General features: G+C 44.7%; 1 protein-coding gene across 2 annotated transcripts in view; it reads right to left on the bottom strand.

The window, feature by feature from the left end:
• Positions 1–26,576, bottom strand: part of vwf (von Willebrand factor) — a 125,126-nt gene that overhangs the window by 27,559 nt on the left and 70,991 nt on the right. For both annotated transcript variants that reach the window (XM_068059005.1, XM_068059004.1), the window contains 7 exons: positions 26,017–26,364; positions 23,666–23,877; positions 21,562–21,664; positions 8,933–9,007; positions 6,585–6,689; positions 3,631–3,833; positions 1,210–1,359 (listed from right to left, as the gene is read on the bottom strand). In XM_068059005.1, coding sequence (XP_067915106.1) covers positions 1,210–1,359; positions 3,631–3,833; positions 6,585–6,689; positions 8,933–9,007; positions 21,562–21,664; positions 23,666–23,877; positions 26,017–26,364 — 1,196 coding nt within the window. The remainder of the gene's footprint in view (positions 1–1,209; positions 1,360–3,630; positions 3,834–6,584; positions 6,690–8,932; positions 9,008–21,561; positions 21,665–23,665; positions 23,878–26,016; positions 26,365–26,576) is intronic.

The following is a 26,576-nucleotide window of genomic DNA, read 5'->3' as shown; positions in this document are numbered from 1 at the left end:
AGCAGGCGGCCTTGGTGATAGAGCAGTTATGGGGGTGGAAGCACATCTCAGTCTGAAGTAGGATGCCACGCTTGTGCACAGTATGGTTCAGCCTGAGACAGTGGCCAGGAGAGGGATGGAGCTGGTAGCTAGGGAACGGAGCTTGTGGTGGAGATCAACGACAATGACTTCAATCTTCCCAATATTTAGTTGGAGGAAATTTCTGCTCATCCAGTGTTGGATATCAGACAAACTGCCTGGTAAATCAAAGGCAGTGGAGGCATCAAGTTTGAGGTTAGATAAAGCTGGCTTTTGTCAGTGCACATATGAAACCCAATTTGTTTTTGGATGATATAGATGAGAAAAACAAGGAGGACAAGGATAGATCTTTGGGGGACACAAGAGGTAATGGTTAGGGAGTGGGAAAAAAAGCCATTGCAGGTAATTCTCTAGTCACATGCATTTACATAGCACCACATCACATCATCAGGACATCCCAATGTGCTTCACAATCAGTGAATTACTTTCTGAGCTGCAGTCATTGTTATTTTGTCAAAATAAGATCAATATAATGTACTTGGGGGAGGCAGTGGTGTAGTGGTAATGTCACTGGACTAGTAATCTAGAGCCCAGACTAATGCTCTGGGGTCATGGGTTTGAATCCCACCAAGGCAGATGATGAAATTTGAATTCAATTAATAAATCTATAATTAAAAAGCTAGTCTAATGATGACCATAAAATCATTGTCAATTGTTGTAAAAACCCATCTGGTTCACTAATGTCCTTTAGGGAAGGAAATCTGCTGTCCTTACCTGGTCTGGCCTACATGTGACTCCAGACCCACAGCAATGTGGCTGACTCTTAAAAAAATGCCCTCTGAAATGGCCTAGCAAGCCACTCAGTTCAAGGGCAAATTAGGGATGGGTAATAAATGCTGGCCTAGCCAGTAATGCCCACACCTCAAAAAACAAATTTAAAAAAAAACTTAATTTCAGCCTGTCATACATGTTGGTTATAAATCTCATTCCTCACACTTGACCAATATTGATAGCTCTGTAGTTGCATAAATTAAGTGTCAAACTGTATCTTATTATCTGACTGTCACATTTTAAACCATAAATCCCTTCAACGTTCCATGAAATACTTGTAGCAATTTTGAACACAGTTGAGATTTGAGTTTTCCTACTAATTTTATGTAATAAAAATATATCTGATGTGCTTTTACTTACGGTTGGACAATCCTTGTTACAGGTTTTAGTAACACACTGCACCTCCTGAAGACCTGTGATGCTGTCCTTCCTGTCAGTGCAGGAACATTGCTGACAAGACTCCTCCCAGGTCCTTCCAGTCATGTAGACAACATCATTATGAACACAAACCTGTCCATGGCAAGTATCAAATGTCATGTACAAAAAGCATTTAAGCATGTTAATATACCACATAGCACAAATGTTGATATAGTAATATTTCCACACAGTAACAACCCCTCACACTAACACACCTTCACAGTAATAGGCCAACTTGGTTTAAACCAACATCTCATCTGAAACTGAAGTGTCAGCCTAGATTATGTGCTCAAGTCTCAGAGAAGAGCTTCAACCCACAACCTTCTGATTCAGGAGCAAATTGCTACTACTGTGCGAAGGTTGACACCCTTACAGTGACTTACACTCAAGGTAATATATCATCGCCAGTTACATATGCAGACACTAATGTACACTCAGTAATTTAACATCGCAATAACATGCAGTCAGTAATATTTCCCCACAATAATATGCCTTCGCAGTACCATATCCACACAGTAACATACCATCATAGTGATATACCCTCACTGTATCACTTTCATACCATTTCTTCACACACTGCCAGACACACAGAAATTAAGTTCAAGACAGTAGCATAGTGGGGAAAGTCTTTGCTCAAGTCGCTCTAAACAGGCTCCAGAAGCTGGCCGAGCGCGTCTACCCTGAGGCACAGTGTGGCTTTCGTGCAGAGAGATCGACCGTTGACATGCTGTTCGTCAGATACAGGAGAAATGCCGCGAACAGATGCCCCTCTACATTGCTTTCATTGATCTCACCAAAGCCTTTGACCGCGTCAGCAGACGTGGTCTCTTCAGACTACCAGAAAAGATTGGATGTCCACCAAAGCTACTCAGTATCGTCACCTCATTCCATGACAATATGAAAGGCACAATTCAACATGGCGGCACCTCATCCGACCCCTTTCCTATCCTGAGTGGCGTGAAACAGGGCTGTGTTCTCGCACCCACACTCTTTGGGATTTTCTTCTCCCTGCTGCTTTCACATGCGTTCAAGTCTTCTGAAGAAGGAATTTTCCTCCACACAAGATCAGGGGGCAGGTTGTTCAACCTTGCCCGTCTAAGAGCGAAGTCCAAAGTACGGAAAGTCCTCATCAGGGAACTCTTCTTTGCTGACGATGCTGCTTTAAAATCTCACACTGAAGAGTGCCTGCAGAGTCTCATCGACAGGTTTGCGGCTGCCTGCAATGAATTTGGCCTAACCATCAGCCTCAAGAAAATGAACATCATGGGGCAGGACGTCAGAAATGCTCCATCCATCAATATTGGCGACCACGCTCTGGAAGTGGTTCAAGAGTTCACCTACCTAGGCTCAACTATCACCAGTAACCTGTCTCTAGATGCAGAAATCAACAAGCGCATGGGAAAGGCTTCCACTGCTATGTCCAGACTGGCCAAGAGAGTGTGGGAAAATGGTGCACTGACACGGAACACAAAAGTCCGAGTGTATCAAGCCTGTGTCCTCAGTACCTTGCTCTATGGCAGCGAGGCCTGGACAACGTATGTCAGCCAAGAGCGACGTCTCAATTCATTCCATCTTCGCTGCCTCCGGAGAATACTTGGCATCAGGTGGCAGGACCGTATGTCCAACACAGAAGTCCTCGAGGCGGCCAACATCCCCAGCTTATACACACTACTGAGTCAGCGGCGCTTGAGATGGCTTGGCCATGTGAGCCGCATGGAAGATGGCAGGATCCCCAAGGACACATTGTACAGCAAGCTCGCCACTGGTATCAGACCCACCGGCCGTCCATGTCTCCACTTCAAAGTCGTCTACAAATGCAACATGAAGTCCTGTGACATTGATCACAAGTCGTGGGAGTCAGTTGCCAGCGATCGCCAGAGCTGGCAGGCAGTCATAAAGGCGGGGCTAAAGTGTGGCAACTCGAAGAGACTTAGCAGTTGGCAGGAAAAAAGACAAAAGCGCAAGGGGAGAGCCAACTGTGTAACAGCCCCGACAAACAAATATTTTTGCAGCACCTGTGGAAGAACCTGTCACTCTAGAATTGGCCTTTATAGCCACTCCAGGCGCTGCTCCACACACCACTGACCACCTCCAGGCGCTTACCCATTGTCTCTCGAGATAAGGAGGCCAAAGAAGAAGAGTTGCATATGCAGACACTAATGTACACTCAGTAATTTAACATCGCAATAACATGCAGTCAGTAATATTTCCCCACATTAATATGCCTTCGCAGTACCATATCCACACAGTAACATACCATCATAGTGATATACCCTCACTGTATCACTTTCATACCATTTCTTCACACACTGCCAGACACACAGAAATTAGGTTCAAGACAGTAGCATACATAGCTTCAGTTACCTCATTAGGTTCACAATAGGATGTGGTGCAGTTGCAGTCGTTTATTACTGACTTGACTGAATATCCAGCAGGACAGCTTACTATTTCATTGCTACAACTGCAAACACATTTGTATCTGTCACAACACTGCGTCTTTATAACAGACAGTACTCGGTGAGATGCACATGTCACAGGCTGGTCTTCACACTGGTTCCTATTGCAGACTGAAAGCAGAAGAACACTTGGATTAGTCTTTATATGTTGCTTAAATCGATCCCTTCAGCATTGATCTTTATTGCTTATAGCTTGGAGGCAATCAAACAGTACAGATAGAACTTTTAGATGAGTGTTTTCCCACAGCCTTGTTTTGGTACAGACATGCTCCAGGCCTAAGTTTGGCAGATGGCTTTTTGTTATGTTCCATTACTTTTATCACAGAAGCATTGAATTAGTAATAATCAATTCTCCCAATTATCCAATCTACCATCACAGTATGTAGTTCATTCAAATTTATCCAGCAACTGTAGACCCCAGGTTTGATCCCCAGTCTATGCTAAGTTATCTGACCTCACTCTAGTACAGTGGAAGGGGCACTACAGTTGGTTCAGTACTCCATGCTAGACAGGAGAAAATTTGCCAGGGTTCCTAATCCGTTATCCCATCACTACATCACTGGAAACGCATGTGTTTGGTTATACGGTGATGACAGGATCAGGAGTGGCTGTGATTGCCTGTGAATGGAGAGGACGATAACTCTCACTGTCACTGCATACATGTGAATAATGACCATTTGCTTAAAGCTACAGCTGGAGACATACCCCAGTACCAAAGGATGATGTTCAGGAAAAAAAGGGGGTTGGGGAGACAATTGGGAAGAAAAAGAGGTTCAATATTAAGAGCAACTTGAAGTTACTGTTAGCATCACTTTGGCAATTTAAGGTTTTTTTTTAGTAGCAAGAAACTCCATTGTCAAAAGGCAATTGACTTTGCTTCTCACAAGTTGATCTTCCCTATATGAGGATTATTGAGTTCACTGGTCTTATGTATTACCATCGTATACTCTGGGGTGCAGGTAAAGTAAACCAAAGTGCCTTAGATAGAGGAGAGGGAGTGAGGGAGGGTTGGTTAGGAGCTTCAATGTCACACAAAGAATGTTCTGATCAGCACCCGGCCTGCTGTCCATGTTTTTAAAACCCCAGGAGTGCAATCATATGTTTCATATTATTACCTTTCATCAAATTCACTTTAAAGCTCACACACAGAATGAGCTGGATGGTTATTAATTTTGTTTTGTTTTTAAGAGATAGCCTTCCTTTGTATAGCTTTACGGTAGGATTTTCAGCAGCATGTTCAGGCGCTATGGATCCGCCAAGGTTGCCAAGACGGAGTCCTGAACTGAAACACTGGTTTAGCCTGTATTTAGCACAAGACCCCCTCTCGGTAAAGGAGTTGAAGACTGCACTAGGATTTGCCACCCAGAAGCCGGTTAAGGGGTTGATTGCCACTTAAAATGCCTGTTAACGCTCATTAAGGAGGCTGCATAGCATTTTGGTGGCTAGCACTTGTGCTAACATGCCCCTCCTAACAGTGCCAATCTGACTGGGAGTAAACAAGGCGTTGATGTCGATTTCAAGCACTATTTAAAGGGGCACTCACCATTTCATGTTCATTGCTGCTGGAGCTGTGAAGAGAACCTCTGAAACACATCATAAGACTTCCTGGGACATTTTGTCAAGTTTACATCAAAACCCGAGCAACATTTATTCCACAAATTCTCTGAGGATTTCACTTTAAAAGAGTAAGTGCTGTGCTAATCCACCTTATTAGCACCTTATAGGAGTCACCAGGAGAAAGGGAATGCTTGTTCATCGGTACCTTGATAGGGGCTCCCCCTAGGGAATGGGAGGAGGACATGAGGCCAGACAGAGCAGCACAGCTGCTGCTGGAGAGAGGGACAGGAGGGTGAGGTGGACCCCTTCCCCCCCTACAGGAAATCCCTCTTCCTCTGGAGCTCTACCACCAGGACCTCCAGTGCCACATCCGAAAACCTGTGCGCCCTCTCCCTCCGTCCTGAAATCTGCCAGCCAACACACTCCACACCTTCAGTGGAAGCATGTGCAAGAAACCCACGTATGCTGCTCCAAGAAAATTATATCTGATCAGCACTTGTTTGCTAAGACTGCAGATTTCTGGTTTATCACCTCCAGGCAAATTCAAAATTATGGTAATCAGCAATTAGGACCAATATCGTGTGCTACATCCAGACTTTCAAATAGGCGGTGTCTTATTAGAACCGCATCCAATTCGTGCCTGTTTTTGCCCACTAATATTTAACTACTCGGACATAGTGGCAGAGTAATTATGAAGAGTGTTAGGATCACCACAAAAGTTGTCACAGGACTACTCCACAAACATCTGCAGTCAACCATCTCCCATGCACTGCTAGCAGCTATCTGGTATGAATGTGTGTTCACTATGTGGAGTCTCACCTGCCACGGTGCTGCCCACAATTTTCCCTCTATTCTGTGCTCCAGCTGGGTGAGGCTCTGTATTAGGAGCACACATTCAAAAACTTTGTGCTATAGTCCTAGCTCTGACCTTCGCTTCCATGTACAAAGGCAGCAGAGATGTGAAAAATTACCCCTGCAAACTCCACTCATTAAAATCAATGCCATATGTAGTGCCAATACAAAGACGTTTAAATTAAAGCAAAAGGTTAAATGACAAAAGTAATCCATCACAATAACTTGCAAATTTATAGTTCCTCTGGTCATTACATGCATTAACAGGAAAAGAGCATTTGTGAAGATTTCCCCTGTTTCAACTTTCTGGTGAAATCACAAAACAAACAGAAGAAAACTTCACAAAGGTGTTTACGATTTGTCTACATGTGACATCCAGTGCAGCTGCTACCATGACATATAGAATGAAAATGTTTGTTCACGTATGAATGATTAACTTATCCAAAAACTCACCACATTCATAAATTGGCTTGCATTCGCCTGGATTTTTCAGTGATAGATATTGTCCATCTTCACATCTTGGGGAACGTGGCAGATCACAGGTTTGCAAATCACAAACTACAGAAAGGGAGAACATCCATCACCATGGAACTATAATTTATTCTACTTCTAAACTTTAATTAAATACACACATCATGTGAAGCATTGAACAAATAACACAACTGTTTCAACAAAGTTCTCAAAAGTATTTTGCTCTTAAAATTGCATCATAGTACACTAACATTCCACTCCTGCTCCTAATATGTATGTTCATATATATTCCAATGCATAACACATTTATCAGATATCCTCTCTGCACTACTTTAATAGGAAGTGAATATCAAACATTGATATGAGTATCCAGTAGTGTAATTAGAAATTCCCCTTTTCCTTGGCTCTGTATAAACTCTTGTCAATCTCTAAGGTCATCAACCTGAATTGTTAACTCTATTTCTCTCTCCACAGATATTGCCTGATCTGAGTACAAATTGGACAACTTGCAAATTCTGTTGAGATTTTAGGAAGGTTTACACACTGTCATGGTCTGTGTCCTTTCCTACAGGGGGTGCTGTTGTCAGTTCATAACTTTTAGGAACCAGCAATTTTTGGCAGACCATACAGTCATCATACCAAAGATTTAACATCTGTATTGCCAATTCACCCTTTACAATAACTCCGTTCACTGAGAGATGGAGGAAACCGGGCCTATATTCTCTAGAGTTTCGAAGAATGAGTGGTGATAGAACCATAGAAAAATTACGGCACAGAAGGAGGCCATTCAGCCGGTCATGTCTGTGCCAGCTGAAAAAACTAGCCGTCCAATCTAATCCCACCTCCTGGTCCATAGCCTTGCAGGTTATAGCACTTCAGGTGCATGTCCAGGTACCTTTTAAAAGAATTGAGGGTTTCCGTCTCCACCATCATTCCTGGCAGTGAATTCCAGACAACCACTACCCTCTGGGTGAAAACGTGTTTCCTCATGTGCCCTCTAATCCTTCTACCAATCACATTAAATCTGTGCCCCCTGGTAATTGACCTCTCGGCTTGGGGAAACAGGTCCTTCCTGTCTACTCTATCTAGGCCCCTCATAATTTTGTATACCTCAATTAGGTCACCCCTCAGCCTCCTCTGTTCTAAGGTAAACAACCCTAGCCAATCCAATCGTTCCTCATAGCTGCAACTTTCAAGCCCTGGCAACATTCTTGTAAATCTCCTCTGTACTCCCTCTAGAGCAATTATGTCCTTCCTGTAATGTGGTAACCAGAACTGTATGCAATAATCCAGCTGTGGCCTAACCAGCGTTTTATACAGTTCCAGCATTACATCCCTGCTTTTGTATTCTATACCTCGGCCAAAAAATGAAAGCAATCTCATTGAAACTTACAAAATTCTTACAGGCTGTGACAGGGTGGATGCAGACAGGATGTTTCCCCTGGCTGGTGAGTCCAGAACCAGGGGACATAGTCTCAGAATAAGGAGTAGGCCATTTAGGACTGAGATGAGGAGGAATTTCTTCACTCAGAGGGTGGTGAATCTTTCGGATTCTGTACCCCAAAGGGCTTTGGAAGCTCAATCATTGGGCATGTTCAATTCAGAAATCGATAGATGTCTAGATACTAATTGCATCAAGGGATATGGGGATAGTGTGGGAAAGTGACATTGTGTTAGATGATCTAATTGAATGGCAGATCAAACTCGACAGGCTGAATGGCCTACTCCTACTCCTATGATATAGGTTTAGAGAGAGAATTTCAGAGTTTAGGGCCAAGGCAGCTGAAGGCACTAATTTCAAAGATGGAAAGGTGAAAATCAGCGATATGCAAGAGACAGAACTGAAGCAGCAGGAGAGGTTGAAGAAGGTTGTAGGGCTGAAGAAGATTACAAAGATAGAGAGCAATAGTGTGAAAAAATGACAAAAAATTGCATGTGAAATGAGGGATAACTTTAAAATAGCACTGCTGCAGAATCCATGCTTGTGAAGTTAAGTAGTGTGAATGTTCATTTCCATCATTCTACAAATTAGCATTATTTGACTAAACAATGTTATTAATAAGTTACTGTGTGCAGGCAATAAATCTTGCTAAAGCATTTTAATGTTTTAATCCAAAATATAACGTCAAAATTAAGCACCTTTTTTAAAACAAAAGCATTTCCTAAATTTATCTCAACAAGTGGAGAAGAAAAGGAATCCATTCATTATATAAATATTGACTAGTTTCTTCTTTGGAACAGTTAGATACAAACTGCAGTGGTCTGTTATTCCATAAAATGGTAATGTACTTTGAACACTGCAGCTGAGTGCTGGAAATGCCCATACGTACCACACACATACTGTGGACAGCACTCATCAATGTTCCGTCGTAATGTTGGTTTTTCACACGGACTACACAATGGAACTGCACAAATAAGGAGGAAAAGGATGGGTAATATTAACATTTCAAATCAACAATTAAAACAAGCTTCTATTTTAGACATGCTGATTCAATTTTGTGGACTGCAGTATAAATGTCTGTCAGTTCACTGAAGCATGAGGTTGGACAGTTGAGATTACTGACAATGTGTGGTTGGAGTGCTGAGGTTAATGAGAGTGTGAGGTTGGAGTGTTGAGTTAATGAGAGTGTGAGGTTGGAGTGTTGAGTTTAATAACAGTGCGAGGTTGGAGTATTGGGGTTACTAACAATGTGTGATTGGAGTGCTGAGGTTAATGAGAGTGCGAGGTTGGAGTGTTGAGGTTAATGAGAGTGTGAGGTTGGAGTGTTCAGGTTAATGAGAGTGTGAGGTTGGAGTGTTCAGGTTACAGACAGGGTGAGGGTGGAGTGTTCAGGTTACAGACAGGGTGAGGGTGGAGTGTTCAGGTTACAGACAGGGTGAGGGTGGAGTGTTCAGGTTACAGACAGGGTGAGGTTGGAGTGTTCAGGTTACTGAGTGCGAGGTTGGAGTGTTCAGGTTACTGAGTGCGAGGTTGGAGTGTTCAGGTTACTGAGTGCGAGGTTGGAGTGTTCAGGTTACTGAGTGCGAGGTTGGAGTGTTCAGGTTACTGAGTGCGAGGTTGGAGTGTTCAGGTTACTGAGTGCGAGGTTGGAGTGTTCAGGTTACTGAGTGCGAGGTTGGAGTGTTCAGGTTACTGAGTGCGAGGTTGGAGTGTTCAGGTTACTGAGTGCGAGGTTGGAGTGTTCAGGTTACTGAGTGTGGAGTTGGAGTGTTCAGGTATACTGACAGTGTGACGTTGGAATGTACAGGTTACTGAGTGTGACGTTGGAATGTTCAGGTTACTGAGTGTGAGGTTGGAGTGTTCAGGTTACTGACAGGGTGAGGTTGGAGTGTTCAGGTTACTGACAGGGTGAGGTTGGAGTGTTCAGGTTACTGACAGGGTGAGGTTGGAGTGTTCAGGTTACTGACAGGGTGACGTTGGAGTGTTCAGGTTACTGACAGGGTGACGTTGGAGTGTTCTGGTTCCTGATTGTGAGGTTGGAGTGTTCAGGTTACTGAGTGCGAGGTTGGTGTGTTCAGGTTACTGAGTGCGAGGTTGGTGTGTTCAGGTTACTGAGTGTGAGGTTGGAGTGTTCAGGTTACTGAGTGTGAGGTTGGAGTGTTCAGGTTACTGAGTGTGAGGTTGGAGTGTTCAGGTATACTGACAGTGTGACGTTGGAATGTACAGGTTACTGAGTGTGACGTTGGAATGTTCAGGTTACTGAGTGTGAGGTTGGAGTGTTCAGGTTACTGAGTGTGAGGTTGGAGTGTTCAGGTTACTGACAGGGTGAGGTTGGAGTGTTCAGGTTACTGAGTGTGAGGTTGGAGTGTTCAGGTTACAGACAGGGTGAGGTTGGAGTGCTGAGGTTACTGATTGTGAGGTTGGAATGTTCAGGTTACTGAGTGTGAGGTTCGAATGTTCAGGTTACTGAGTGTGAGGTTGGAGTGTTCAGGTTACAGACAGGGTGAGGTTGGAGTGCTGAGGTTACTGATTGTGAGGTTGGAGTGTTCAGGTTACTGAGTGTGAGGTTGGAGTGTTCAGGTTACTGAGTGTGAGGTTGGAGTGTTCAGGTTACTGAGTGTGAGGTTGGAGTGTTCAGGTTACTGACAGTGTGATAATAAAAGCAAAATACTGCGGATGCTGGAAATCTGAAACAAAAACAAGAAATGCTGGATTCACTCAGCAGGTCTGGCAGCATCTGTGGAAAGAGAAGCAGAGTTAACGTTTCGGGTCAGTGACCCTTCTTCGGAAGCAGAGTTAACGTTTCGGGTCAGTGACGTTGGAATGTTCAGGTTACTGATTGTGAGGTTGGAGTGTTCAGGTTACTGATTGTGAGGTTGGAGTGTTCAGGTTACTGATTGTGAGGTTGGAGTGTTCAGGTTACTGATTGTGAGGTTGGAGTGTTCAGGTTACTGATTGTGAGGTTGGAGTGTTCAGGTTACTGATTGTGAGGTTGGAATGTCCAGTTTACTGACAGTGTGACGTTGGAGTGTTCTGGTTATTAACAGGGTGAGGTTGGAGTGTTCAGGTTACTGATTGTGAGGTTGGAGTGTTCAGGTTACTAATTGTGAGGTTGGAGTGTTCAGGTTACTGATTGTGAGGTTGGAGTGTTCAGGTTACTGATTGTGAGGTTGGAGTGTTCAGGTTACTGATTGTGAGGTTGGAGTGTTCAGGTTACTGATTGTGAGGTTGGAGTGTTCAGGTTACTGATTGTGAGGTTGGAGTGTTCAGGTTACTGATTGTGAGGTTGGAGTGTTCAGGTTACTGATTGTGAGGTTGGAGTGTTCAGGTTACTGATTGTGAGGTTGGAGTGTTCAGGTTACTGATTGTGAGGTTGGAGTGTTCAGGTTACTGATTGTGAGGTTGGAGTGTTCAGGTTACTGATTGTGAGGTGGAGTGTTCAGGTTACTGATTGTGAGGTTGGAGTGTTCTGGTTACTGATTGTGAGGTTGGAGTGTTCAGGTTACTGATTGTGAGGTTGGAGTGTTCAGGTTACTGATTGTGAGGTTGGAGTGTTCAGGTTACTGATTGTGAGGTTGGAGTGTTCAGGTTACTGATTGTGAGGTTGGAGTGTTCAGGTTACTGACAGGGTGAGGTTGGAGTGTTCAGGTTAATGACAGTGCGAGGTTTGAGTGTTCAGGTTACTGACAGTGCGACGTTGGAGTGTTCAGGTTATTAACAGGGTGACGTTGGAATGTTCAGGTTACTGAGTGTGAGGTTGGAGTGTTCAGGTTACTGAGTGTGAGGTTGGAGTGTTCAGGTTACTGACAGGGTGAGGTTGGAGTGTTCAGGTTACTGAGTGCGAGGTTGGAGTGTTCAGGTTACTGAGTGTGGAGTTGGAGTGTTCAGGTATACTGACAGTGTGACGTTGGAATGTACAGGTTACTGAGTGTGACGTTGGAATGTTCAGGTTACTGAGTGTGAGGTTGGAGTGTTCAGGTTACTGACAGGGTGAGGTTGGAGTGTTCAGGTTACTGACAGGGTGAGGTTGGAGTGTTCAGGTTACTGACAGGGTGACGTTGGAGTGTTCAGGTTACTGACAGGGTGACGTTGGAGTGTTCTGGTTCCTGATTGTGAGGTTGGAGTGTTCAGGTTACTGAGTGCGAGGTTGGTGTGTTCAGGTTACTGAGTGCGAGGTTGGTGTGTTCAGGTTACTGAGTGTGAGGTTGGAGTGTTCAGGTTACTGAGTGTGAGGTTGGAGTGTTCAGGTTACTGAGTGTGAGGTTGGAGTGTTCAGGTATACTGACAGTGTGACGTTGGAATGTACAGGTTACTGAGTGTGACGTTGGAATGTTCAGGTTACTGAGTGTGAGGTTGGAGTGTTCAGGTTACTGAGTGTGAGGTTGGAGTGTTCAGGTTACTGACAGGGTGAGGTTGGAGTGTTCAGGTTACTGAGTGTGAGGTTGGAGTGTTCAGGTTACAGACAGGGTGAGGTTGGAGTGCTGAGGTTACTGATTGTGAGGTTGGAATGTTCAGGTTACTGAGTGTGAGGTTGGAATGTTCAGGTTACTGAGTGTGAGGTTGGAGTGTTCAGGTTACAGACAGGGTGAGGTTGGAGTGCTGAGGTTACTGATTGTGAGGTTGGAGTGTTCAGGTTACTGAGTGTGAGGTTGGAGTGTTCAGGTTACTGAGTGTGAGGTTGGAGTGTTCAGGTTACTGAGTGTGAGGTTGGAGTGTTCAGGTTACTGACAGTGTGATAATAAAAGCAAAATACTGCGGATGCTGGAAATCTGAAACAAAAACAAGAAATGCTGGATTCACTCAGCAGGTCTGGCAGCATCTGTGGAAAGAGAAGCAGAGTTAACGTTTCGGGTCAGTGACCCTTCTTCGGAAGCAGAGTTAACGTTTCGGGTCAGTGACGTTGGAATGTTCAGGTTACTGATTGTGAGGTTGGAGTGTTCAGGTTACTGATTGTGAGGTTGGAGTGTTCAGGTTACTGATTGTGAGGTTGGAGTGTTCAGGTTACTGATTGTGAGGTTGGAGTGTTCAGGTTACTGATTGTGAGGTTGGAGTGTTCAGGTTACTGATTGTGAGGTTGGAGTGTTCAGGTTACTGATTGTGAGGTTGGAGTGTTCAGGTTACTGATTGTGAGGTTGGAGTGTTCAGGTTACTGATTGTGAGGTTGGAGTGTTCAGGTTACTGACAGGGTGAGGTTGGAATGTCCAGTTTACTGACAGTGTGACGTTGGAGTGTTCTGGTTATTAACAGGGTGAGGTTGGAGTGTTCAGGTTACTGATTGTGAGGTTGGAGTGTTCAGGTTACTAATTGTGAGGTTGGAGTGTTCAGGTTACTGATTGTGAGGTTGGAGTGTTCAGGTTACTGATTGTGAGGTTGGAGTGTTCAGGTTACTGATTGTGAGGTTGGAGTGTTCAGGTTACTGATTGTGAGGTTGGAGTGTTCAGGTTACTGATTGTGAGGTTGGAGTGTTCAGGTTACTGATTGTGAGGTTGGAGTGTTCAGGTTACTGATTGTGAGGTTGGAGTGTTCAGGTTACTGATTGTGAGGTTGGAGTGTTCAGGTTACTGATTGTGAGGTTGGAGTGTTCAGGTTACTGATTGTGAGGTTGGAGTGTTCAGGTTACTGATTGTGAGGTGGAGTGTTCAGGTTACTGATTGTGAGGTTGGAGTGTTCTGGTTACTGATTGTGAGGTTGGAGTGTTCAGGTTACTGATTGTGAGGTTGGAGTGTTCAGGTTACTGATTGTGAGGTGGAGTGTTCAGGTTACTGATTGTGAGGTTGGAGTGTTCTGGTTACTGATTGTGAGGTTGGAGTGTTCAGGTTACTGATTGTGAGGTTGGAGTGTTCAGGTTACTGATTGTGAGGTTGGAGTGTTCAGGTTACTGATTGTGAGGTTGGAGTGTTCAGATTACTGATTGTGAGGTTGGAGTGTTCAGGTTACTGACAGGGTGAGGTTGGAGTGTACAGGTTACTGAGTGTGACGTTGGAATGTTCAGGTTACTGAGTGTGAGGTTGGAGTGTTCAGGTTACTGACAGGGTGAGGTTGGAGTGTTCAGGTTACTGACAGGGTGAGGTTGGAGTGTTCAGGTTACTGACAGGGTGACGTTGGAGTGTTCAGGTTACTGACAGGGTGACGTTGGAGTGTTCTGGTTCCTGATTGTGAGGTTGGAGTGTTCAGGTTACTGAGTGCGAGGTTGGTGTGTTCAGGTTACTGAGTGCGAGGTTGGTGTGTTCAGGTTACTGAGTGTGAGGTTGGAGTGTTCAGGTTACTGAGTGTGAGGTTGGAGTGTTCAGGTTACTGAGTGTGAGGTTGGAGTGTTCAGGTATACTGACAGTGTGACGTTGGAATGTACAGGTTACTGAGTGTGACGTTGGAATGTTCAGGTTACTGAGTGTGAGGTTGGAGTGTTCAGGTTACTGAGTGTGAGGTTGGAGTGTTCAGGTTACTGAGTGTGAGGTTGGAGTGTTCAGGTTACTGAGTGTGAGGTTGGAGTGTTCAGGTTACTGAGTGTGAGGTTGGAGTGTTCAGGTTACAGACAGGGTGAGGTTGGAGTGCTGAGGTTACTGATTGTGAGGTTGGAATGTTCAGGTTACTGAGTGTGAGGTTGGAATGTTCAGGTTACTGAGTGTGAGGTTGGAGTGTTCAGGTTACAGACAGGGTGAGGTTGGAGTGCTGAGGTTACTGATTGTGAGGTTGGAGTGTTCAGGTTACTGAGTGTGAGGTTGGAGTGTTCAGGTTACTGAGTGTGAGGTTGGAGTGTTCAGGTTACTGACAGTGTGATAATAAAAGCAAAATACTGCGGATGCTGGAAATCTGAAACAAAAACAAGAAATGCTGGATTCACTCAGCAGGTCTGGCAGCATCTGTGGAAAGAGAAGCAGAGTTAACGTTTCGGGTCAGTGACCCTTCTTCGGAAGCAGAGTTAACGTTTCGGGTCAGTGACGTTGGAATGTTCAGGTTACTGATTGTGAGGTTGGAGTGTTCAGGTTACTGATTGTGAGGTTGGAGTGTTCAGGTTACTGATTGTGAGGTTGGAGTGTTCAGGTTACTGATTGTGAGGTTGGAGTGTTCAGGTTACTGATTGTGAGGTTGGAGTGTTCAGGTTACTGATTGTGAGGTTGGAGTGTTCAGGTTACTGATTGTGAGGTTGGAGTGTTCAGGTTACTGATTGTGAGGTTGGAGTGTTCAGGTTACTGATTGTGAGGTTGGAGTGTTCAGGTTACTGACAGGGTGAGGTTGGAATGTCCAGTTTACTGACAGTGTGACGTTGGAGTGTTCTGGTTATTAACAGGGTGAGGTTGGAGTGTTCAGGTTACTGATTGTGAGGTTGGAGTGTTCAGGTTACTAATTGTGAGGTTGGAGTGTTCAGGTTACTGATTGTGAGGTTGGAGTGTTCAGGTTACTGATTGTGAGGTTGGAGTGTTCAGGTTACTGATTGTGAGGTTGGAGTGTTCAGGTTACTGATTGTGAGGTTGGAGTGTTCAGGTTACTGATTGTGAGGTTGGAGTGTTCAGGTTACTGATTGTGAGGTTGGAGTGTTCAGGTTACTGATTGTGAGGTTGGAGTGTTCAGGTTACTGATTGTGAGGTTGGAGTGTTCAGGTTACTGATTGTGAGGTTGGAGTGTTCAGGTTACTGATTGTGAGGTGGAGTGTTCAGGTTACTGATTGTGAGGTTGGAGTGTTCTGGTTACTGATTGTGAGGTTGGAGTGTTCAGGTTACTGATTGTGAGGTTGGAGTGTTCAGGTTACTGATTGTGAGGTTGGAGTGTTCAGGTTACTGATTGTGAGGTTGGAGTGTTCAGGTTACTGATTGTGAGGTTGGAGTGTTCAGGTTACTGATTGTGAGGTTGGAATGTCCAGTTTACTGACAGTGTGACGTTGGAGTGTTCTGGTTATTAACAGGGTGAGGTTGGAGTGTTCAGGTTACTGATTGTGAGGTTGGAGTGTTCAGGTTACTAATTGTGAGGTTGGAGTGTTCAGGTTACTGATTGTGAGGTTGGAGTGTTCAGGTTACTGATTGTGAGGTTGGAGTGTTCAGGTTACTGATTGTGAGGTTGGAGTGTTCAGGTTACTGATTGTGAGGTTGGAGTGTTCAGGTTACTGATTGTGAGGTTGGAGTGTTCAGGTTACTGATTGTGAGGTTGGAGTGTTCAGGTTACTGATTGTGAGGTTGGAGTGTTCAGGTTACTGATTGTGAGGTTGGAGTGTTCAGGTTACTGATTGTGAGGTTGGAGTGTTCAGGTTACTGATTGTGAGGTTGGAGTGTTCAGGTTACTGATTGTGAGGTGGAGTGTTCAGGTTACTGATTGTGAGGTTGGAGTGTTCTGGTTACTGATTGTGAGGTTGGAGTGTTCAGGTTACTGATTGTGAGGTTGGAGTGTTCAGGTTACTGATTGTGAGGTTGGAGTGTTCAGGTTACTGATTGTGAGGTTGGAGTGTTCAGGTTACTGATTGTGAGGTTGGAGTGTTCAGGTTACTGACAGGGTGAGGTTGGAGTGTTCAGGTTAATGACAGTGCGAGGTTTGAGTGTTCAGGTTACTGACAGTGCGACGTTGGAGTGTTCAGGTTATTAACAGGGTGACGTTGGAATGTTCAGGTTACTGAGTGTGAGGTTGGAGTGTTCAGGTTACTGAGTGTGAGGTTGGAGTGTTCAGGTTACTGACAGGGTGAGGTTGGAGTGTTCAGGTTACTGAGTGCGAGGTTGGAGTGTTCAGGTTACTGAGTGTGGAGTTGGAGTGTTCAGGTATACTGACAGTGTGACGTTGGAATGTACAGGTTACTGAGTGTGACGTTGGAATGTTCAGGTTACTGAGTGTGAGGTTGGAGTGTTCAGGTTACTGACAGGGTGAGGTTGGAGTGTTCAGGTTACTGACAGGGTGAGGTTGGAGTGTTCAGGTTACTGACAGGGTGACGTTGGAGTGTTCAGGTTACTGACAGGGTGACGTTGGAGTGTTCTGGTTCCTGATTGTGAGGTTGGAGTGTTCAGGTTACTGAGTGCGAGGTTGGTGTGTTCAGGTTACTGAGTGCGAGGTTGGTGTGTTCAGGTTACTGAGTGTGAGGTTGGAGTGTTCAGGTTACTGAGTGTGAGGTTGGAGTGTTCAGGTTACTGAGTGTGAGGTTGGAGTGTTCAGGTATACTGACAGTGTGACGTTGGAATGTACAGGTTACTGAGTGTGACGTTGGAATGTTCAGGTTACTGAGTGTGAGGTTGGAGTGTTCAGGTTACTGAGTGTGAGGTTGGAGTGTTCAGGTTACTGACAGGGTGAGGTTGGAGTGTTCAGGTTACTGAGTGTGAGGTTGGAGTGTTCAGGTTACAGACAGGGTGAGGTTGGAGTGCTGAGGTTACTGATTGTGAGGTTGGAATGTTCAGGTTACTGAGTGTGAGGTTGGAATGTTCAGGTTACTGAGTGTGAGGTTGGAGTGTTCAGGTTACAGACAGGGTGAGGTTGGAGTGCTGAGGTTACTGATTGTGAGGTTGGAGTGTTCAGGTTACTGAGTGTGAGGTTGGAGTGTTCAGGTTACTGAGTGTGAGGTTGGAGTGTTCAGGTTACTGAGTGTGAGGTTGGAGTGTTCAGGTTACTGACAGTGTGATAATAAAAGCAAAATACTGCGGATGCTGGAAATCTGAAACAAAAACAAGAAATGCTGGATTCACTCAGCAGGTCTGGCAGCATCTGTGGAAAGAGAAGCAGAGTTAACGTTTCGGGTCAGTGACCCTTCTTCGGAAGCAGAGTTAACGTTTCGGGTCAGTGACGTTGGAATGTTCAGGTTACTGATTGTGAGGTTGGAGTGTTCAGGTTACTGATTGTGAGGTTGGAGTGTTCAGGTTACTGATTGTGAGGTTGGAGTGTTCAGGTTACTGATTGTGAGGTTGGAGTGTTCAGGTTACTGATTGTGAGGTTGGAGTGTTCAGGTTACTGATTGTGAGGTTGGAGTGTTCAGGTTACTGATTGTGAGGTTGGAGTGTTCAGGTTACTGATTGTGAGGTTGGAGTGTTCAGGTTACTGATTGTGAGGTTGGAGTGTTCAGGTTACTGACAGGGTGAGGTTGGAATGTCCAGTTTACTGACAGTGTGACGTTGGAGTGTTCTGGTTATTAACAGGGTGAGGTTGGAGTGTTCAGGTTACTGATTGTGAGGTTGGAGTGTTCAGGTTACTAATTGTGAGGTTGGAGTGTTCAGGTTACTGATTGTGAGGTTGGAGTGTTCAGGTTACTGATTGTGAGGTTGGAGTGTTCAGGTTACTGATTGTGAGGTTGGAGTGTTCAGGTTACTGATTGTGAGGTTGGAGTGTTCAGGTTACTGATTGTGAGGTTGGAGTGTTCAGGTTACTGATTGTGAGGTTGGAGTGTTCAGGTTACTGATTGTGAGGTTGGAGTGTTCAGGTTACTGATTGTGAGGTTGGAGTGTTCAGGTTACTGATTGTGAGGTTGGAGTGTTCAGGTTACTGATTGTGAGGTGGAGTGTTCAGGTTACTGATTGTGAGGTTGGAGTGTTCTGGTTACTGATTGTGAGGTTGGAGTGTTCAGGTTACTGATTGTGAGGTTGGAGTGTTCAGGTTACTGATTGTGAGGTTGGAGTGTTCAGGTTACTGATTGTGAGGTTGGAGTGTTCAGATTACTGATTGTGAGGTTGGAGTGTTCAGGTTACTGACAGGGTGAGGTTGGAGTGTACAGGTTACTGAGTGTGACGTTGGAATGTTCAGGTTACTGAGTGTGAGGTTGGAGTGTTCAGGTTACTGACAGGGTGAGGTTGGAGTGTTCAGGTTACTGACAGGGTGAGGTTGGAGTGTTCAGGTTACTGACAGGGTGACGTTGGAGTGTTCAGGTTACTGACAGGGTGACGTTGGAGTGTTCTGGTTCCTGATTGTGAGGTTGGAGTGTTCAGGTTACTGAGTGCGAGGTTGGTGTGTTCAGGTTACTGAGTGCGAGGTTGGTGTGTTCAGGTTACTGAGTGTGAGGTTGGAGTGTTCAGGTTACTGAGTGTGAGGTTGGAGTGTTCAGGTTACTGAGTGTGAGGTTGGAGTGTTCAGGTATACTGACAGTGTGACGTTGGAATGTACAGGTTACTGAGTGTGACGTTGGAATGTTCAGGTTACTGAGTGTGAGGTTGGAGTGTTCAGGTTACTGAGTGTGAGGTTGGAGTGTTCAGGTTACTGAGTGTGAGGTTGGAGTGTTCAGGTTACTGAGTGTGAGGTTGGAGTGTTCAGGTTACTGAGTGTGAGGTTGGAGTGTTCAGGTTACAGACAGGGTGAGGTTGGAGTGCTGAGGTTACTGATTGTGAGGTTGGAATGTTCAGGTTACTGAGTGTGAGGTTGGAATGTTCAGGTTACTGAGTGTGAGGTTGGAGTGTTCAGGTTACAGACAGGGTGAGGTTGGAGTGCTGAGGTTACTGATTGTGAGGTTGGAGTGTTCAGGTTACTGAGTGTGAGGTTGGAGTGTTCAGGTTACTGAGTGTGAGGTTGGAGTGTTCAGGTTACTGACAGTGTGATAATAAAAGCAAAATACTGCGGATGCTGGAAATCTGAAACAAAAACAAGAAATGCTGGATTCACTCAGCAGGTCTGGCAGCATCTGTGGAAAGAGAAGCAGAGTTAACGTTTCGGGTCAGTGACCCTTCTTCGGAAGCAGAGTTAACGTTTCGGGTCAGTGACGTTGGAATGTTCAGGTTACTGATTGTGAGGTTGGAGTGTTCAGGTTACTGATTGTGAGGTTGGAGTGTTCAGGTTACTGATTGTGAGGTTGGAGTGTTCAGGTTACTGATTGTGAGGTTGGAGTGTTCAGGTTACTGATTGTGAGGTTGGAGTGTTCAGGTTACTGATTGTGAGGTTGGAGTGTTCAGGTTACTGATTGTGAGGTTGGAGTGTTCAGGTTACTGATTGTGAGGTTGGAGTGTTCAGGTTACTGATTGTGAGGTTGGAGTGTTCAGGTTACTGACAGGGTGAGGTTGGAATGTCCAGTTTACTGACAGTGTGACGTTGGAGTGTTCTGGTTATTAACAGGGTGAGGTTGGAGTGTTCAGGTTACTGATTGTGAGGTTGGAGTGTTCAGGTTACTAATTGTGAGGTTGGAGTGTTCAGGTTACTGATTGTGAGGTTGGAGTGTTCAGGTTACTGATTGTGAGGTTGGAGTGTTCAGGTTACTGATTGTGAGGTTGGAGTGTTCAGGTTACTGATTGTGAGGTTGGAGTGTTCAGGTTACTGATTGTGAGGTTGGAGTGTTCAGGTTACTGATTGTGAGGTTGGAGTGTTCAGGTTACTGATTGTGAGGTTGGAGTGTTCAGGTTACTGATTGTGAGGTTGGAGTGTTCAGGTTACTGATTGTGAGGTTGGAGTGTTCAGGTTACTGATTGTGAGGTGGAGTGTTCAGGTTACTGATTGTGAGGTTGGAGTGTTCTGGTTACTGATTGTGAGGTTGGAGTGTTCAGGTTACTGATTGTGAGGTTGGAGTGTTCAGGTTACTGATTGTGAGGTTGGAGTGTTCAGGTTACTGATTGTGAGGTTGGAGTGTTCAGGTTACTGATTGTGAGGTTGGAGTGTTCAGGTTACTGACAGGGTGAGGTTGGAGTGTTCAGGTTAATGACAGTGCGAGGTTTGAGTGTTCAGGTTACTGACAGTGCGACGTTGGAGTGTTCAGGTTATTAACAGGGTGAGGTTGGAGTGTTCAGGTTACTGATTGTGAGGTTGGAGTGTTCAGGTTACTAATTGTGAGGTTGGAGTGTTCAGGTTACTGATTGTGAGGTTGGAGTGTTCAGGTTACTGATTGTGAGGTTGGAGTGTTCAGGTTACTGATTGTGAGGTTGGAGTGTTCAGGTTACTGATTGTGAGGTTGGAGTGTTCAGGTTACTGATTGTGAGGTTGGAGTGTTCAGGTTACTGATTGTGAGGTTGGAGTGTTCAGGTTACTGATTGTGAGGTTGGAGTGTTCAGGTTACTGATTGTGAGGTTGGAGTGTTCAGGTTACTGATTGTGAGGTTGGAGTGTTCAGGTTACTGATTGTGAGGTTGGAGTGTTCAGGTTACTGATTGTGAGGTTGGAGTGTTCAGGTTACTGATTGTGAGGTTGGAGTGTTCAGGTTACTGATTGTGAGGTTGGAGTGTTCAGGTTACTGATTGTGAGGTTGGAGTGTTCAGGTTACTGATTGTGAGGTTGGAGTGTTCAGGTTACTGACAGGGTGAGGTTGGAGTGTTCAGGTTAATGACAGTGCGAGGTTTGAGTGTTCAGGTTACTGACAGTGCGACGTTGGAGTGTTCAGGTTAATGGAAGCATGATTCCCAGTTTTGTAATTGTTGTTTCACCATCTTTATCACAGGATAAGTTTTTGTTCAGAAATTTGGAGAGAAAACTGGAAATCACCATTCCAAACATCAAAGCTGAATCTTCTTAAGAAACTGTACTCTGCAAATAGGTGCAATTTTGAAAGGAATACCGTGTCCAATAAAAGAATGCCCAGATAAATGTTGCACAATGAGTTTACCCAATTAGATGCCAAGAGGAATTTCTGGTGATGTAAGTTGTCTTTTACCTGTGACAGTAGGACATGGCCTGTGTGTGCAGTTGATCTGCCTGTTGTCTAGACACATGCACAGCTGGCAAGGTTTGTTGTGTGGTATCCATGTATCCAAATACTGAAAAGACAAAGGAAGTTAGAAAGATATTAAAAACCCTGCCCTGCCCAAAATCTTTAAATCTTATGCTCAAGGCATAAACACTGTTTAAACAAGCAGTTACAACATTTCACTTTGGTTTATTTTTCTTGATTATTTCATCTCATGCTCCTGTGCTCTCTACTCAAATTCATTTCAAAGGAACATAAGAAAGCCTTTAATTAAAAAGCCCATTAAACTCACTCCTTCCACTGTGCCACTGCCCCAAAATCACTATATCATCAGGAACGATGTGGAGTCATTGGAGCAAATGCAGAAAAGATTCATGAGAATGGTTCCGGGGATGAAGAATTTCAGTTATGAAGATAGATTGGAGAAGTTAGGACTGTTTTCCTTGGAGAAGAGAAGGCTGAGAGGAGATTTGATAGAGGTATTCAAAATCATGAGGGGTCTGGACAGAGTAGATAGGGAGAAACTGTTCTCACTTGTGAAAGGATCGAGAACATAAGGGCACAGATTTAAAGTAATTAGTAAAAGAAGCAAAAGCGACATGAGGAAAAACTTTTTCACGCACCGAGTGGTTAAGGTCTGGAATGCACTGCCTGAGAGTGTGGAGCAGGCAGGTTCAACTGAAGCATTCAAAAGGGAATTAGACTGTTACATGAAAAGGAAGAATGTGCAGGGTTATGGGAGAAAGTGGGGGAATGGCACTAAGTCAATTGCTCATTAGGAGAGCCTGAGCAGACACGATGGGCTGAACGGCCTCCTTCTGCGCTGTAACAATTCTGTGATTCTGTAATATTCTCTTCATATTCTCTTCCCCTCTCTGAAGTTCTGCTGTAATCTTTTGGTTATTCTCCAAACAGATTTGAACACAATTCAGTGTTTTGTTTCTGTTTGCATGATACATTGGCTTGTCTAATGTAGCATATATTTTGAGGCCCAATTAATTATGTGACATCTGTTTTTTTCTTTTCAAAGCATATTCAGGTGCTGGGAATATGTAACGTCACTTCCTCTTCTCTCAGTGCCCTGTCTCTCCAGGTGCACTGTAGAAAAGAAGAGATGATGAACACCCTTTCTATAGCTGCTGCCAAGAATCCAGTGAGAAGCATGGTCAGTCTTCATGCAAATCCAAATGCCAAGGTGTCCAAAACATCAAACTGTCTTTACATTTCAGGGACTCAGTTGGAAATCTCAAGAGCTCAGAAGACACTAGAAATGGACCTATCACATTAAAATTGTGTGATTATAGACGAATGTTCATCAAAGCTTCTGAATGTGTCATGTTTTACATCACATGGAGACAAGCTTCAGAGCTGACGTAGGAGAGTTTGAGTTCCAATGCACACCCTATTGTATCTCCCAAACCTTAATGAATATGCACAGAGGCATCCTGTATTTATAACAAAGGCTAAAATTCTGAATCCATCTACCTTTCAATGAATGCTGGCATTTCAATTACTAAAGGAGCCACTACTAATATCCTGACCCAACTCTTCATATCCCTTTAACAGCTCCAATCATACAAATGGGGCATTTTACCAATGTGACTTCTACCCTATCTTTTGCATTGTAGCAAATTGGTGCTAACAAATTTGAGTAAATCACTGCAAAATTCACAGCCGACATTTATTTAAAGAGGACGAAAGGTCAATGACCTGAAACACCAAGGGTCATTTTAGCCTAATTGCCAGGCGAGAAATCCACAGGATTGGCTGGAACACTAATTTTACACCCCGCCCAATATTATACTACACTGACTTCAATGGAGAGTAAAATCAGGTGGAGTGGAAAACCACCTTTGCACCCAATCCCATCAGTTCCTCAACAGGTGGGATTAGGTTAAAATTGCCCCCAACTAATTTTTCCTCTCTCCACAGATGCTGTCTGGCTTGCTGAGATTTCCAGCATTTTCATTTTTATTTCAAATTTCCAGCATCTGCAGTATCTTGGTTTTGTTTATTTAATAATGGCAGGGTTCCAGCTTCCTAGTCTTACTCTTTGTTGTTACATCTGTACCTGGTGAGGAATTTGCTGATCATCAGTACATTGAGTGCAGACGTCAGGAGTGACACATTTTCCTTCCAACAGCACTTTCCCTTCTGGACAAAAGCAGCCTTCAGTCGGAGAACTCAGACAATGACTGGCGTTCTTTTTCACAATGCTATCACAATGTCGAATGCAATTTACCCCACAAGGTTCATATACAAGGGAGTTCGGGCACTGCAGAGCTAAAGAAAAGGAATAACACCTTAGGCAAGCAGCTATGGATAAATGCAAAATGTAAAACTTTGTGTTGAAACTTTCAGAGACCCTCTGACTTTCAAACGTGGGCAGCTTATTAGAAAAAAATGGGAAGTGCCCTGTCACTGGTAAAAAGGTCTGGCAAAATGTTCTTCTGTATTTCATTCAACACACACTAAGTGCCGGATTTTGTGCTGATGACGGGCTCCCGGCGACGGGTCAAAAAGGTGCGGGGACCTTTAAAGGGATGGGGATCCTGCCTGCAAGAGCTGTCGGCCAATAAGAGGGCCAGCGGCTCAACAGTAGCGACAGCACCATCCGGAGTGGCGGCCTCGGACCCAAGCCAGCACTGGAACCCTGGAAAAGAGGTCGGTGAGGCGGGGGTTGCTGGGGCCAGTTGGAAGGTTCCGGTGAGAGGCGGGGGTGGGTGTGGTGGTTGTTCAGTACAGGGGAAGGGGTGTCTCGGGGGGTAACGTTGTTCCTGGTGGAGGTCACCCGTGGGCCACAAATTGCTCACAAAGAAGGGACCTCCCCCCGCAAGCCCGCAGGGAGGGTGCCTTGTTTTACAAGGTGTTTCCCACCCCGCACCGTGGAAGCCCCCCCCCCCCACCAACCCCGCCCCACTGGTAAGATTCCAGCGGAGGCGGGAAGAGGCCCTTAATTGGCCTTTAATAGGCCACTTATGTCATCGGTCTATCCTGCCCCCAGGAAGATCGCTGAGTGACAGGAGGCAATGGGCCCTCCAACCTGTCATCCCACCCCATCCCCTGCCACCCATCACAATACTCTGTGCACCCCCCCCCCAACCACCTCCATTCCTGCCTCGGGTGGGGGGGGGGGGGGCCGTAAAATCCTGGCCTAAGAGCGCCTAATGAAGCAATGTTTACTGACTATCTTTAGTCAGCCCAGCATACAGATCTACAATCAAAACCTAATATTGGTGCAATCCAATAAAGCAACAAAGCAATTATGCAGGAAATAACTGTGCATGTGGCTATGTGGGCACATGAAAAATAAACCTTTTTATATCCTGAGTGTAACATGTTTGTCAGCCACACTCCATGGTCTGAGCAGTACATGGATGCCATCTATACCCTTAGGAATGCTGGCACCTGGGAAAAAGCTTTTGTCTTTGTCAAGTTGATCCCTCCTGACTGCAGGGGAAGTGATGTATGTGTTTCTGCTTGTAATGAGGCATCAGTCACTTGCTTGATGCATTTCTGGGCACCCAATTGATTGATTTGGTATACATCATCAGTAGTAGCTTGGAAGCATCTGATGGTGTCAACGTTTATTGCATTAGTGACCTTCACACCCACTTGAGGAGTCATCCCTGTGTAATGGCTGTCTACAGCTCTGCCTTCAGGAGATGACAGCTATGTAGCAGCGCAGCCTTCAGACAGGATTTAATTTTTGACATGAAATGCAGTGGTAGACCACAGGCCCAAATTCAGAATTGGGCTCAATTTCAACGAGGCTCTGCATCACCAGCATGTCTCACAAAGTCAGGGCTACTCTACATTCACAGGAACTACAGATGTTGCTAATATAGACACACTGCCCTCCAGCTCAACAAGACACAACGAAATGGTGTGTGGAAAAGATTCAAGATAGAATACTTCGTAGGAGAAGCAATCGACTATTCACTCTGTTGAACCTGTACCATCATTCAATGAGATCATGGCTGATCTCCATTTATCCATCCTTCCAAGTAGCTTGATACTTTTCCTGAACAAAAATCTATCACTCTCAATCTTGAAACTCCAACTGTTTCAGCATCCACAACCTTTTGTAGGTGAGAGTTCAAAATTTCTATTACCCTTTATGTGAAGAAGTGTTTCCTGATTTCAGTCCTGAATGGCTGGGCTTTAATCTTAATAATTACTTCCCCTTGTTATGGATTCCCCCATCTGAGGAAATAGTTACTCTTTATCTACTCTATAGAATCCTTTTATTAGTTTAAACATACATATACTGGCAAGGATGGTTCATTTTGTGAGAAGTAAGTCCTTGCATCATGTGCACTTGAGACAAGTATCTCATATCATTGCTGGCTGTTTCGCTGATCAGGTCACTTGTGAGGTCAATAAAACAAAATGGTTGAAATTAACAAAGAGATCACTTACGGCAAAAATCGTCTGACCTCCACTTGACGCAGATGCCCAGAAGTTTGCACCTGAAGCTGTACGCTGAAATGGAGTCACACACATCACTGCCATTACAGGCCTTCTGTTGGCACAGTTTCAGATATGGCTGCAGTTCAACTACTTTCCGGCATTCATCAAATACTGAAGATAGCAAAATGTTACACTCATCACCCGTCGTTACGCATTCCTTCACCTCCGGCACTTCTTCAGCGCAATTCTGTGATAATGGCTCTTTCAGAGTCCAATCATTTATAAATGGGAGGCTGCTTTGAACTACAGAACCATCCCGGAGTTCAAAATCATTTCCCTGATTATTGTCACATGTTCCTGGATGCAAACAAAAGAAAGTGGGCAATTAGAATGTTAACCAACAACAACTTGCATTTATAGAGCACCTTGAACATAGCATGGATTTCTTAAGGGAAAATCATGTTTAACTAATTTGCTGGAGTTTTTTGAGGAGGTAACAGAGAGGGTTGACAAGGGCAATGCTGTTGATGTGGTGTACACGGACTTCCAAAAGGCATTTGATACAGTGA

The sequence above is a fragment of the Heterodontus francisci genome, chromosome 27 (assembly GCF_036365525.1).
Source record: "Heterodontus francisci isolate sHetFra1 chromosome 27, sHetFra1.hap1, whole genome shotgun sequence".
In the NCBI taxonomy this organism is placed as follows: Eukaryota; Metazoa; Chordata; class Chondrichthyes; order Heterodontiformes; family Heterodontidae; genus Heterodontus; species Heterodontus francisci.
This window is presented reverse-complemented; position numbering and strand designations above follow the sequence as displayed.